The 13,889-nt window shown below is 57.2% G+C and overlaps 1 protein-coding gene across 1 annotated transcript; it reads right to left on the bottom strand.

Annotated features, from left to right (window-relative positions):
* Positions 1–2,054: 2,054 nt before the first annotated feature.
* On the bottom strand, positions 2,055–11,149 carry LOC137458794 (hydrocephalus-inducing protein-like). Its single transcript, XM_068170056.1, has 10 exons — positions 10,971–11,149; positions 10,166–10,370; positions 9,576–9,817; positions 8,542–8,693; positions 6,996–7,188; positions 6,227–6,332; positions 5,383–5,643; positions 4,626–4,768; positions 3,713–3,930; positions 2,055–2,244 (listed from the first exon to the last, which is right to left on the bottom strand). Exons 2-10 carry the CDS (start codon positions 10,350–10,352, stop codon positions 2,055–2,057), a joined length of 1,692 nt encoding a protein of 563 aa, XP_068026157.1. The 5' UTR covers positions 10,353–10,370; positions 10,971–11,149.
* Between the last annotated feature and the right edge of the window lie 2,740 nt (positions 11,150–13,889).

The raw sequence follows: 13,889 nt of genomic DNA, 5'->3' as shown, positions 1-13,889 counted from the left end.
ACAGAACTCACTTCAAAAACAATCTTGTGAAGAACTGGGCCACAGAGCAGGCATGGGGTGGATATTCCACATCCCCTACTATGCACCAGCTGCAGGGAAGATTGAGCACTACAATAGTTTGCTGAAGACCACTCTGGGAGAAACATCTAGCAGCAGCAACCTGGCTGGTAAATAGCAGAGGCTCAGTGAATGGAGCTGGACCTGCACACTCAGGTTTGTCCCGAAAGGTAGAAGGTGATAGAGTTCCTGCTGTTAGAGAAAAGGATCTGTTAGGCAAAACTCTTTGGATATTTTCTCCTTCAGGAGAGGCCAAACCTGTCTAAGGGCTGGTTTCTGCTGAAGGTCCTGGTCACACTTATTGGGTAATGCAAGAGAATGGAGAAATTCAGTGCATTCCCCAAAGAAATCCAACTTTAGCTGAGAGAGTTTCAATTCAGAGTGTTGTACAGATACAACCTTGTGCCCAAAGGAGTAATCCATGAGGCATCTACGGAGCACGAACCCTAAGATCCCTGAGAGCCCTGAGTCACCTGAGAGTCCCTGCTCCTTTTCTTTGCTGCAATGCAGAGAGACAAACTGTTTTCTGTTTTCTTGGTGCCTGGTTTTTGGACTCCTGAATCATCTCCATCTGAAAGTATCCAGAATGGACTGTGAACTTTATTTACTCATTGTAGCTATTGTTTTAGATGAGATGGATAGTATTAGCAGCCACTGGAATTGTTTAGAAGGGGTGGAGCTCAGTGTGGTGAAGGTACATTATGCCCAGAATTATGCCCAGATATCGATACCTGTCCCAGCATGCGGACAAGTTCCCTCTCCTTTCATGAGGGGAACAAAGGCCGAGGCAGCACAGCCCACCGCACACACCCATGGCAGGGGATGCTGGTGCTAATACCAAGTATGGCATCATTCTAGCTTCACGCTTCCTGTAGGCTGCAGCCGATTGTTTACGGCATGCCCATTGGCCAAGTCTAGCCGCAAGAAACCTGTAAGTATTACCCCAACTTGTAAATACGTTGCCCTCTTTCACTTTGCTCTCTCTCCTTGCTCCAGCCTAACCTCATGCCATAGCCTTGCTCTTAAGCCTGCATCCAGGCAGGCCTGTTGAGCCTTGGGCCTAAGAGTATCTCCTGAGGAGTGACATACGCTGAGCGCCTGAGAAGCTACAGCCTTGTATTACCAGTCTCACAGGCCGGAAGACCCTGCCATGTCTTCAAGAGGACTGGACCCCTGAGGGTAAGATCTGCCCAGTTGCCAGGGAAGAGACTAGCCGAGTCCAGCAGTCCAAACATCTGCCTCAGCCTTAAGCAGCAGACTAACAAGCTGCACAACCCTGGGTGTCAGCTCAGAAAGCGGGACCAGTGCTTCATCGCATGCCTGCATGATGTCACTGTTGTGGGAGAGAAGAGGAGTCCATGCCCTGTGCTCCAAAGCTGGGACCACTCCGATAGGGTCCCGTCCACACCTTTGAGCCAAGCAAAGGGGAAGTCGCTGCTTCATGCAGCCGCACTTCCTCCCCAGGGCTGTCCACGCCGGCCCCGAAGGTCGTTGCCACAGGGACGACCCCATCCTGGGACCAGCCCTACCGGCCCTGCCAGGCCGATCCCACAGGACCGCTCCCTGCCATCTGAAGGGAGCTGCCACAGTCCTGCCAAGGGAACCTGCCTGCCAGCTAGCCTACATTCCATCTCTTCTCTGCTGCCGTGGGAGGGAGAAGGCTGCCCCCCACTGTCACCATCTGGACCAGTCAGGAGCCAGCCCGGTGACAGCAGACTGCTACAACAAAGGACACAGTGAATCTTCCCCCGTGCTTTCCACTTACTCATTAACATTTGGTTCAAAGCACCCGCGTCTAGCAAAGTAACCTCTGATGCATTGTAATGTCTCTCTATATAGTTAGGCAGCTGCCAATGTCCCATGAACTCGCCATCTGGTGGACAAGCAGTGGAATTGCACCCTTCTTGAGATTCATAGAAATTAATTCTGTAAATATTCCAATGGAGTCCAAATGATAAATACTAAACCACTTATGGGATGTACTGCACAGCTGTGCACTAGAATATGTACATCAAATAGTGGTTATTAATTATTTTAATAATTAATACTATTAATATTTCTGTGTTCCATATTAATAACCTCTTCATCACACCCCGAGCCAGTGACAACAGCGCTGAGGAAAATCTGCACCTCACGGCTGCTGCTCTCCAAGACAGTGTGAGCTGGTTCTGCCTCTGGCTCCAGCACCTGCAAAGAGATGAGAAGAGTCACTGAGCAGGGCCCTGAGTGCCAGGCTGATCAGGGAGCCTCCAACAGCAGCCACACAGAGGGGCTAGGAAGGACATTCCCATGGCTCATCCCATGAAGACGGCAGCAGGAGACCCTTCTGCTGTAGGCTGTGTGTCACCTGCTGACCAAAGCCAGCAGCGCCAGCACTGCAAGCACACACGTGGGAACTGCCACTGGGTACCAGTGCCTGACCTTGCTTTTCCTGGCCCCTATAAACCTAGCAGCCTCCAGTTTCCCTCCTGGACGCTGTGGGTGGAGAACCCCAAGAATGAACAGCTCTGGAAACTCTTTTTAGGACAAAGGACTTTCCAGAGAGATGTCTGGTGTGGGGCAGCCACCACACTGCTGGGGGCTGGGAAGGGGTATTTGGGGGTGGGAGTGAACTCATTTGGAAAGTCTCTGACTGCTCTGCCTCTGCTAGGCAAAATGATTTGGCTTCCAGGTCTTGCAGTGGTTCAGCAGCTGGGGCAGAGTCATCACCCAAGAGAAGTGTGTTGGGCAAGGAAAGTCAAAGCAGAAGCTGCTGCTGAGATCCCCACAGCCAACAGCAGAGGGTGTTGGAGTTGGAAAAGACCTGGATGATTGTCGAGTCCAACCATCAGCCCTGCTCTCCAGACCCTTGGCCAGCTTTGCTGCCTTGCTCAGTGCAGACAACGCTCAAAGCTCAGCCCCAAGGTGCTGGGGGGCTCCGCAGCACACACAGCAGAGTGCTGCTACTGCTGCTCTGCACCCAAAACAAGAAGCAGGGGATTGAACTCCTTGGGAGTTCAAAGGCACTGAATCTAAACCAGATCTGAACTCCAGGGAATGGAGATCTGCTCAGTGCTGACCAACAGCTCAAGTGGGGGGCAGGAGGTTGGGGGGCAAGAGGATGAGGCCAGACTCTTTTCTCAGTCATGCCCAGTGACAGGACAAGAAGCAAGGGGCACAAACTGGAGCCCAGGAGGTTCCATCTGACCAGGAAGAGAAGATTCTTTGCTGTGGGGGTGCTGGAGGCCTGGAGCAGGCTGCCCAGAGAGGCTGTGGAGTCTCCTTCTCTGCAGAGATCTCAACCCCCCCTGGTTATTGTGATCCGGGCAAGCTGCTGTGGGTGTCCCTGCTTTAGCAGGGGGTTGAGACTGGATGACTTACAGAGGTCCCTTCCAACCCCCACCATGCTGTGCAAGTGGGTTCAAAACTGTGAGCTCCCATCCAACACAGACTGCAACACTTCAGCTCTTGGTTTAGGGTTTGCCTTCTTGTCCAAGAGACTTCCCCATCTTGTCTGAGCCCTCAGATCCCTGAGCAGCATCCTTTCCTCTAACACATCCTGCTGGTTCCCATTCAGGGGTGGATTCACTGTCAGGAGGAGCAGAGATGGAGATCTGCTGCCATCAGCAGACCTTCCTGTGGCAGCTCAGGGAGCTTTTGCTGTTGTGCTTCTTACCTTCTTCTTGACAGGCCAGGTGGCACCTGGGGCCCTTGTGGTATGCACCCACTTGATGGCATGCAGGCTGTCATCCCAGTCAGGGACCTCCTCTGGTGGCAGCGGAAGGAGATCCTGGACACCTGACACTTCACTGGGTGCTTTTTAAAGGTGACCTCAACTTCTGATTGCAAGGTCACTGTGATGTCCTTTGCACAGCCAGCATGGAGGTGTCCCACCTAGGGAGAAGCAGAGAGCCAAGACCAACCTGGGATCACTGGCAAGGACAGGAGAGGTTGTGGGCGTGGGGAGCAGCTGTGCCAGCAACACCTCTGTGAGGAGAGGCTGAGAGCCTGGGGAAGAGCAGCCTGGGAGACAATCTCTCAAAGCTTATCAAGAGCTAGAAGGTGGGGCACAAGAGGATGGGGCCAGACTCCTCTCAGTGGTGCCCAGGGACAGGGCAAGGGGCACAAACTGGAACCAAGGAGGTTCCATCTGAGCCAGAGGAGAAAATTCCTTGCTGTGAGGGTGCTGGAGCCCTGGAGCAGGCTGCCCAAAGAGGTTGTGGAGTCTCCTTCTCTGCAGAGATTCAAACACACCTCCCCGGCCATTGTGATCCTGGGCAAGCTGCTGTGGGTGCCCTGCTTTGGCAGGGGGGTTGCACTAGATGACTCCCAGAGGTCCCTTCCAACTCCCACCATGCTGGGATTGTGTCAAACTGCATCTTACTGAGGATTTATCTGGGTTTTGATGGAGAAGAACACCACCAAAAGATGCCATGTCCCACAACATGGAGCTCTTCTGGCCCCAGCAAAGCCAGGGATGGCATCTCCTAGGTGGCACTGAAAGGGGCTCTCACTGCTCCATGGTGGCTCCCAGAAAGCTGCCAGGCAGGGTCTGAGCAGCAGGGAAAAGCAGAGACAACCAAGCTCACCTGGGGGCAGAAGTGGAAGGGAGGCTCAGGCAGCCACTGGAAGCGCAGGGCCTGCCCCCTGCTGCGGTTGGCGATGGTGAAGGTCACGGTGCAGGGGGTGCCAACGGGACAGAACCCAAACTGGATGTGATCCCCTGGGTCAGCTGTTGGCAATGAGAGAGAGAGCTCTCAGCATGAGGGGAGAGCCCTCTGCCCCCCACAGACACACAGGACTCCAGCTCTACCTTCTCCAAGCCTTCCTTCCCCTGGGACATGCAGCCCAGGACATGTCTGGGCCTGGGCTGAGATCACAGCGCCAGCTCACCTCCAGATCTGCACCTTCCAGCACCCCCAAGTCCTTCTCTGCAGGGCTGCTCTGGGCCCAGCATGGACCCCTGAGGGACACCAGTCTCCATCTGGACATTGAGCTGTTGATCACTATCCTCTGGCTGTGACTATCCAACCAATTCCTTAGCCACCAAGCAGTCCACCCAGAGAGGACACAAATGATCAGATGTGCTCTTCACAGCACCCCATGGGCTGGCAGACCTCCTTTTAGAGCTCCTCAATCAAAAGCTGCTTCCTTTGAGCCCTCCCTGCTGGCCTGCAAACTTCTCCCTTGACAGGGCACCTTCCCTGGGGCTCCCAAGCAAGGCTGCTCTGCAGGTTACAAAAGGTGACAGCAGCTGGCTGCTAAATCTGGGCCAGCCCTGTGCTGCCACAAGGTGTGCCCAGCCCTGGAGGTTCCTTGCTACACCCTGGCAGCCTCTCCTCTTACCCTCCAGGCTGTCCTCCTCCAGGCTGCTCTCAGGGAGGTTCTGCTCCTCCCTGTCTGCCACTAGTCCCTGGATGTTGTCCAGGGTGAAGTCATCCTCATAGCCTTCCCCCAGCAGCCTGATGGTGGTCTCAGAGGGGTTGTCCAGCACGGACAGGTGGAGCTTCCCTTCCAGGCGTTGGGCCAGGGTGGGCTTGAAAACCACCTCAAACTCTGCTGTCTGCCCACGCTGCAGGAGCAGGGAAGCAGTGTGGGGCTTCCTCTCTGCACAGAGATGGACACCAGGGACAGGTGAGGCACTGCAAACATTTCCATGCTCCAGAAAAGGAACAGGAGCTTGAAAACCAGCTGTCTCTAAGCACAGCCTGGCTCACCAGTGCTTCCAGACCCTCCTCCCATGGTCACAAAGCTGTGACACTACCAGGGCCATCCCTGTTAGTTGTCTTAAGCTCAGCTCAGTGCTCAGCCCTGGCTCAAACTGCAGCCAGATAGCTCCTGCCTTAAGCACAGCTGAGTCAGAGTGCTTTGGGCTTTTGCTGGCTGGCTGTGGGCTCAGGGGCAGCCTCCCTTCAGGCTGGGGACTCCCCATATGCAGCACAGACCTCAGATGCTCCACTGAAGTGGTGTTAACCCCCCCAGGACTCAACCCACCACCTCCATAAGAATGGAAAAGCTTCCTAGAGCTTGCCAGGTAGAAATCAACCCTGCAAAGAGTCCATGTGCAACAGCCCCAGAGAGCCCCAGGACACAAGCTATGGCCAACAGCTGCTTGCTGCTTGGCCAAGCCAGCAGCAGGACACAAGTTTTCCCTCTGTGAGTGACCACATTTCATGGGTGATGAATTCACCTTCCCCAGCAGAGTCCTTCATGCCCACAGCTTGGGAGAGGCATTTGGTGCTGGGCCTGGCTTTCAAGAAGAAAACTCCCTCTTCATCCAGCAGGTCCAGCAGCACCTGGGAAAAGAGCAGGACCAGACTGGGGTGGGCACAGCATGGCCCAGGGCCTGAGCCCACACTGCTGCTGTTCCACCACGGGGAGCCCAGCACGCTGCCCCCCTTCCAACACAGCTCTGAGCACAAGGCTGGAGCGAAACCAGCCCGAAGCCAGGCATCCAGAGACACTGGGAGGGGATGGAAACAGAACCAGGCAGGACAGGAAGGCTCCAGCCTGACTCTCTGAGTTGTGTTTCCCTGAGAAGGTCCCAAAATCCCCTTTCCCAGAGGAACTCCCTTCCTGGCAAGCAGAAGTCAGCCAGGGGCTTCCAACAGACTTTCTGAGGCCCCTTCCCAGGCTGTTCCCTGAGGCAGGGAAAACACAAACCCCAGGGCTGGGTCAAGGCTGGCAAGGACAGCAGCAGAGCTTGCAAAGGAGGTGGAGGCAAAAGTGAAGGGCTGCTGAGGCACGAGCCTCTGCCCACTGCTTTGCCACAGCAGAAGCTCAGGAGGTCGTCCTCCTGCCACAGAGGGGCTCTGAGCACAAGCCAAGGCTTTCCTTTGGGCTCCAAGGGCACCTGCAGAGCAGTGGGGCCCCTGCCCACCCTCACCGGCTGCGCTGGGCCCTCTCCTGCCCAGCAGCAGCCTTGTTCCCAGAGCAGAGCTCCCTCAGCAGCTGCTCACCTGGGCAGGGACAGGGCCAGAGTTCTGCAGGACCAGAGGCAGCTTCTCCCAGGCCCCCAGCAGGAGCCTCCTGAAGAGCAGCAGGGGGTTCCCTCTCCTGTCCTTCAGCGCCGGGCGCAGGACCCTCACCTCCGGCAGCTTCCCCTCGCCGCTGATCTCAAAGCTCAGGCTCTGTGCTCTCACTGCTGCAGGGCTGCAGGGGAGGGGCAGCAGAGCCACTGCTCACTTGGCAAGCAGTGAAGCCAGGGCCACCTGCTGCATTTCCCCTGCCTGGGGCTCCTGGCCCCCAGGACACAGCTCCCCCTTGCCCCTCTCCTCCCAGTCCCATCCAAGAGGAATCTGCTCTGCAGAGCCAGAGCCTCCCAGAGCACCAGTTCAAACCATTCCACTCAGAGGAGCCCTGCAGGGCAGCAGAGACATGAGGAGGTGACAGAGGCCATGGGGCAGGTTCCCTGGCTGTGCTGAGGTGAGACAGAAGCAAGGAGCATGAGCAGAGCATGGAAAAGTCTCCAAGGAAGAAGGGGCAAATCAGTGACCCCAGCAGGGAAGGTGATCTCCACAGAGGCTCAGAGCAGGAATTGCTCCTTAGGGCAGCAGACTGATGGATCCACTCCCAGCTCAGCTACTAAAGGGCTGGGCAAGGGCAGGGCAGGCCCAGGACACACACAGGGCCTAGAGCAGAAGAGCTGGGGTCTTTTAGAGGGGATCCAATGGCTCCTTTAGCATCAAAGATCTTCATGCACCCCAGGAGATCCACCAGATCACCTCCTGAGCACAGGAACAAGGAGGCAACAAGGGCAGCTGGCTCAGGGCATGGAAACAATCCTCTGTCCTTGGCACTCTCCAGCTCAGCTGAAGCTGCACACAGCTCCATTGCTTCCTGATTCATCCACTCCCTGTTGGCTCCTTGGCATCAGAGAATCCTGGAATGCTTTGGCTTGGAAGGGACCTTGAAAGCTCATCCAGTCCAAGCCCCCTGCAGGCAGCAGGGCCCTTGGCAACTCCAGCAGTTTGCTCAGAGCCCCAGCCAACTTGACCTGGCATGGTTCCAAGCATGGGGCATTCCCCACCTCTCTGGGCACCCTGGGCCAGTGTCAGTGTCCCACTGCCCTCACAGGCACTGCTGCAGGCTACAGCAGGGCACTGACTCCCCAGCTCTGCTGGATCTCGCAGCTACAGCTTCTGAGTTCTCTGCAGCATCTCTGTCAGCAGGAGAGGCTGAGAGCCCTGGGGCTGCTGAGCCTGGAGAAGGGCAGCCCCAGAGGGGATCCTGGAGGTGAGGGTGCTGGAGCCCTGGAGCAGGCTGCCCAGAGAGCTTGGGGAGTCTTCTCTGCAGAGATTCCACAGTCCCCTGGCCATGGGGATCCTGGGCAAGCTGCTGTGGGTGCCCTGCTCAGGCAGGGGGTGGGGCTGGATGATCCCTAGAGCTCCCTTCCAAGCCCCTCCCTGCTGGGATGCTGTAACGCTGAGTACTCTACCCAAGACTACTCAAAGAGCTAGAAGCCATCAGGAAGGTCCCCTCCCAAGCTCTCCTGAGGTGAGTTACCTTGTGTGGACATCGAGGGAGGCCTCAAAAGTGCAATAGTAGCTCTTCACCTTCCGTGGAGTGAAGGTGACCGTGGCAAAGGCCTGGGAGCAGCTGGGCACGGACAGCCGGACAGGATCCACCTCAAACACCTGGCCAGAGTGGCTCTTCAGCTTGGGGAAGCCCAGAGAAGGCTGTTAGGAGGAAACTTTTCTCCATGTGCTGCTGTCTCACCCATACAAGGATCATGAGGAACAGCCCCAGACAGTGTGGCCTCCTTCCGGCTTCCCTAGACAGGCTCCATCTGTCTCAGGGGGGGAATCCAAAGCAGTGCTGCCCCAGGGGGCTGCCATCAAGCCCAGGAGTGCAAAGCTTGCTTTCAGCGCTGGTCAGAGCCCCAGCACACATGGGAAGTGGGGACTGCATGGAAAACCCTGCAAAGAACCTGCCCCTGGCCTTTAAAGAGAAGGGGCAAAGAGCAGGGAGCCTAAGGAAAGCAGAGAATGGCTTGGGTTGGAAGAGACCTTTAGGATCATCAAGTCCAACTCTGAGCCCAGCACTGCCAGGTCACCACCAAACCATGGCCCTCAGCACCACAGCTCCACAGCTCTGAAATCCCTCTAGAGATGGGGCTCCACCTCTGCCCTGGGCAGCCTGGGCCAGGCCTTGACAACCCTCAAGGGAAAGAAATTGCTCCTCATGTCCAACCTAACCCTCCCCTGGCACAACCTGAGGCCATGTCCTCTTGTCCTAGCACTTATTCCTTTTGAGAGGAGACCAAGCCCACCCCAAAAGGGTCTGCTTTGAGCCCTGGCTCAAAGCTGAGGAAAAGCTCCTCCTCTGCCTGTGCTTCCAAGAGATGTTCAGAAGGGCTCAGGTCTCACTCCAAAGCCCCAGGGGCCTGGAGCTAAAACCTTGCCTGAGACACACTGAATGCAGCCCAGCTGTCACCTGCCCTGAGCTGCACTAGGCTGGGCAAAAGGAAGCAAGGAAGCTGGAGAACAAGGCAGATGCCACACAGCCTTCAGAGACTCCCCAAGGCCTCCTGTTCTTACCTTGCTGGGGCTGGGTTTGCTGGAGAGGAGCACATCGCAGGGGATTCTGTTCACATTGCAGATCCTGAAGCGTGCCGTGGCCTGGTGCCCAACCAGGAGCTTGGTGAAGATGAACTTGTTCTCATCTGTGAGGAACACCCCCTGCTGCTCCTGCACTGTCTGGAGGACCTGGCAGAGGTTGCTGCTGCTGCTGCAGATCTGATGCCCCTCAAAGATGGACTCAAGGTCATCAGCCAGGAATGCTGTGAGCAGAGCAGAGGGAGGGCTGAGGATGGAGAATCCTTCCTGCTGAACTGCCCTGCCCCTGCTGGCCTCTGAGAAGCTCTTTCTGCCCAGGGAGCTGCAAACCCCAGCCTTGGCTGGGGGAGCTGCCTGTGAGGATGGAGCTCAGGCACCCTCAGTCTGAAAGGGTTTCTTTTGATCCTTCCATGCATCCCTCCCAGCCTCTCCCACTGGTGGGCTTGGCAAGAACCTCTGAGGATTCGCAGAGAGATGCAAGGTCAGGCTCAGGCTGTCTGCTCTGTCCCAGGACTGAGGCTGGGTGCCGAGCAGCAGCAGCCTGGCCACAGGAACCCGTGGGCAGCACTCACCTGGAAGGCAGGACTCGGCCAGCAGGGTGTAGGGGATGCCAAGAGGGTTGTCCCTGGGGTCTCTGTTGCTGATGTCGATGAGCAGCTGCTCCTGGCACGGCCCTGGCAGCTCCGCAGCACAATCTACTGTCACCAGCTGCTGCTCCCCAGGAAGGATGGAGCCAAAGGCAGGGGACACTGTGAACATGCCCAGGGTGAGGCGAGCCTGCAGAAAGAGTCCCAGCAGAGGCTGATGGCAAACAGCCTCACTCTGAGCATCCCAGCAAGGAGGACCCTGGGCCTTGGCCTCCAGCTGGGCCCAGGGCAGGCAGGGATGACACCACGGCCCAGAGCACAACCCAGGATGAGATGAACAAGCTAAGGAGATGTGCAGGCCTAGCCTGAGTGGCTTAGAGAAAGGAGTTGGGTTGTAAGGGTGAAGGTGGGAGCTGGTGTCCTTCAGCCTCCAGTGTGAAACAGGAGAGCAGAGAGAACTGTGAGAAACCATCAGAGAGGAGAGCAGACTGGGCAGAAGGCAAGGCAAGGTCATCTCCTGTCCCTGGACTGGGAGTTCAGCAGGGACACTCCACAGCTGTGGCACTCACAGCCTTGTTTTGGCCAGCAGCTCCCAGGTACAGATCCCTTCCCCTTGGCCCCACAGCTCCAGGGCTGAGCAAGAGCACAGCATTGAGCAGCTCCTTCCTCTGCTCAGGGCTGGCAGAGGATGGGTCTCCCCCATGCAGCCCGTGTCCTGTGCTGTGGGCACAAGCCCCCAGCCTGGGCACAGCAGTGGAGGAGCCTGTCCTGGGGAGCAGGAGCCACCCACCTTCACAGAGGGCTTGGTTTCCTTTGGCAGCAAGGGCTTGCTCTGCTTGGCTGCAGCAGACCTTCCACTGGAGCTCCCCTGCTTGTGGGAGTCGGAGAACTTCCTTTGATGTGCACCCAGAGGAGAGAGCAGAGAACATCCCTCAGGCTGAGCTCCTCCTGCCCTTCTCCACAGCCAAACCTTCCTCCCCAGGGAAGAAAGTCCTCCTGCTCTTCACAGCCCCTGCACCACCTGTGGCTGTAGCTGATGGGCAGATGGGCTCCAGCAGCAGCTGCATGAGGATGAGCAGGAGGATTCTGTGGCATCTCTCTCCTCCCTGCTCACAAGCCAACTGCACAGGCAGACAATAACCCAGGGCTCACAGGACATGGACTTGTTTAGTTGGGAGAGACCTTTAAGGTCAGCAAGGCCAAGACTGACCCCAGCACTACAGGTCACCACTAAGCCATGGCCCTCAGCACCACACCTCACAGAGTCACAGAGGTGTTGGGGCTGGAACAGACCAAGCACCACATCTAAACGACCTTCAAACACACCCAGGCTTGGTGACTCCACCACCTCCCTGGGCAGCACATTCCTCTCCTGACCACTCTTGCTGGGACACAGTTTTTCCTGATGCCCAGTCTGAACCTACCCAGTCACAGCTTGAGGCTATTCCCTCTTTTCCTGTCACTAATTACCTGTGAGAGGAGACCAGCACCAACCTCTCCACAGCTCTGAAACCCCTCCAGGAGCAGGCACTCCACCACTGCCCTGGGCAGTCTGGGCCAGGCCTTGACAGCCCTCAAGGGGAAGAAATTGTTCTTCATGTGCAGCCTAAACCTCCCCTGGCACAACTTGAGGCTGTGTCCTCTTGTCCTAGCAGTTGTTCCTTGGGAGAAAAGACTAACCTCAGCTGGCTCCAGCCTCCCTTCAGGGAGCTGTAGAGAGCCAGAAGGGCTTCCCTCAGCCTCCTCTTCTCCAGGCTAAACAATGCTAGGTGCCTCAGCTGCTCCTCACAGCCCATGTGCTCCAGACCCTTCCCCAGCTTTGTTGTCCTTCTCTGGCCACCTTCCAGCACCTCAATGCTCTTGGAGTAAGGGGCCCAAGCCTGGCCCCAGGACTCACAGTGCAGCCTGGTTGTGTGTCCTGGCTGCCTGCCACACGCCAGCCCTGCTGTGGGGCCTCCTCCAGCAGGAAGGTTGCTGCAGGCCTTCTCACCTTTTCTTTGTGGGCTCAGCTGCAGCCTGCTCTGCTCTGCAGATGAGGAACTCGAAGGGCAGGAGGCCTCTGTTCTGCAGCAGGAAGCTGCAGGCCCTCCTGGTGCCGCTGGCCATGGCCCCGCAGTCGAGCAGCGCCGCAGGGCTGATGCTGTACTGGCTGAGCACAGCTCTGGCTGAGAGCCTCACTGGGATGCTGGCCATGGGCTCCCCTCCTGCCCTCAGCTTGGGCTCCAGCACCTGCAACCAGGGCAGGCCTTGGTAAATCCAGCAGAGCCCAACCTCTGGCTCTGGCCTGTGGCCACAGCCCAGGTGCCCATCAGCTCATCCCCCTGCTCTGAAGTCCTTCTCCAGAACTGCATTTTCAGCCCCTCTTAGAATCATGGAATGGGTTGGCTTGGAGGAGTCATTGGCTCAATTTTCCTGCAGTCAGCAGGAACAGCTGAGGGCAGAGCAGGTGCTTCAGAGCTCCAAACAACCTGACCTGCAGTGCTCCCAGTGATGGGGCAATGACCACCTCCCTGGCCAAGCTGGGCCAGGCTGGCACCACCCTCAGTGTCAGACATTTCTTCCTCCTATCCAGGCTGAATCTTCCTCTTTTAGTTTCAAACCATCACCCCTTGTCCTGTCCCAGCAGGCCCTGATCCAAAGTCTGTCCCCAGCTTTTGGATTGGCCCCCTCCAGCACTGGAAGGGCCAGAGCTGGCTTCTGAAAGCCTTTGCTGTGTGCAAATAACAGAAGGTTCCCCAGCTAAAGCTTGCTTTCCAGCACAGCCATGTCCTCCTGACCCCCTCAGCCCAGCTGTGCTCACCCTGCCTGCCCCAGGCAGCTCACCTGGCACAGCAGGATGGCTTTGTCCTCAATGCTGATCTCCCTCTGGGGGTGGAAGAGCAGCTGGACAGGGACAGGATGCTCAGAGGCAGGCAGCAGGCCCTGCTGGGGCTGCACAGTGAGGTGGGAGGCCAGGTCACGGCTTCCGGGGTCTGTGGGGCGCAGCCTGAACCTGGGGAGGGAAGGAGAAGAAGATCTCTGCAGTGAACAGCCCAGGGGCCAGCAGCACAGCCAGGACCTGGCATGGGACCAGTAAAAACCAACCAAAGAATTCTGCTGTGCTTAGGAGCCCCAGGCCCTGGCAGAGCCAGGCAGTGCTGAGTGCTGGCAGCTCCCCTCCACCCCCAGCGTTTTCATTCCTCCTCTGAAGAGTCTCCTGAAGAGAAAGGACTTAGCCCTGGAAGGACAGCAGCAGAGCTCAGCAGGGACTGGCCTCAGCTTCAGGGGCACAAAATCCCAGACCCCCAGCATGGGAGGGCTTGGAAAGGACCTCTGGGGATCATCTGGTGCAAGCCCCCTGCTAAAGTAGGGCACCCACAGCTTGCCCAGGAGCACAAGGGCCAGGGGGGGTTGGAATCTCTGCAGAGAAGGAGACTCCACAACCTCTCTGGGCAGCCTGCTCCAGGCCTCCAGCACCCTCACAGCAAAGATTCTCCTCCTGCTCAGATGGAACTTCCTGGGTTCCAGTTTGTGCCCACTGCCCCTTGGCCTGTCCCTGGACACCACTGTCAGGAGTCTGGCTCCAACCTCTTGCCTGCCACAGGTCCTTCATCTCCTGCTGAGCATTGCTCAGCTCCCCTCTGGGGCTGCTCTTCTCTAGGCTCAGCAGCCCCAGGGCTCTCAGCCTTTGCTCCTCACAGAGCTGCTCCAGGCCCCTCAGCACCTTTCT

The sequence above is a fragment of the Melanerpes formicivorus genome, unplaced genomic scaffold (genome assembly GCF_026170545.1).
Source record: "Melanerpes formicivorus ecotype bairdi unplaced genomic scaffold, bMelFor1.0.p_v2 SCAF_278, whole genome shotgun sequence".
In the NCBI taxonomy this organism is placed as follows: Eukaryota; Metazoa; Chordata; class Aves; order Piciformes; family Picidae; genus Melanerpes; species Melanerpes formicivorus.
This window is presented reverse-complemented; position numbering and strand designations above follow the sequence as displayed.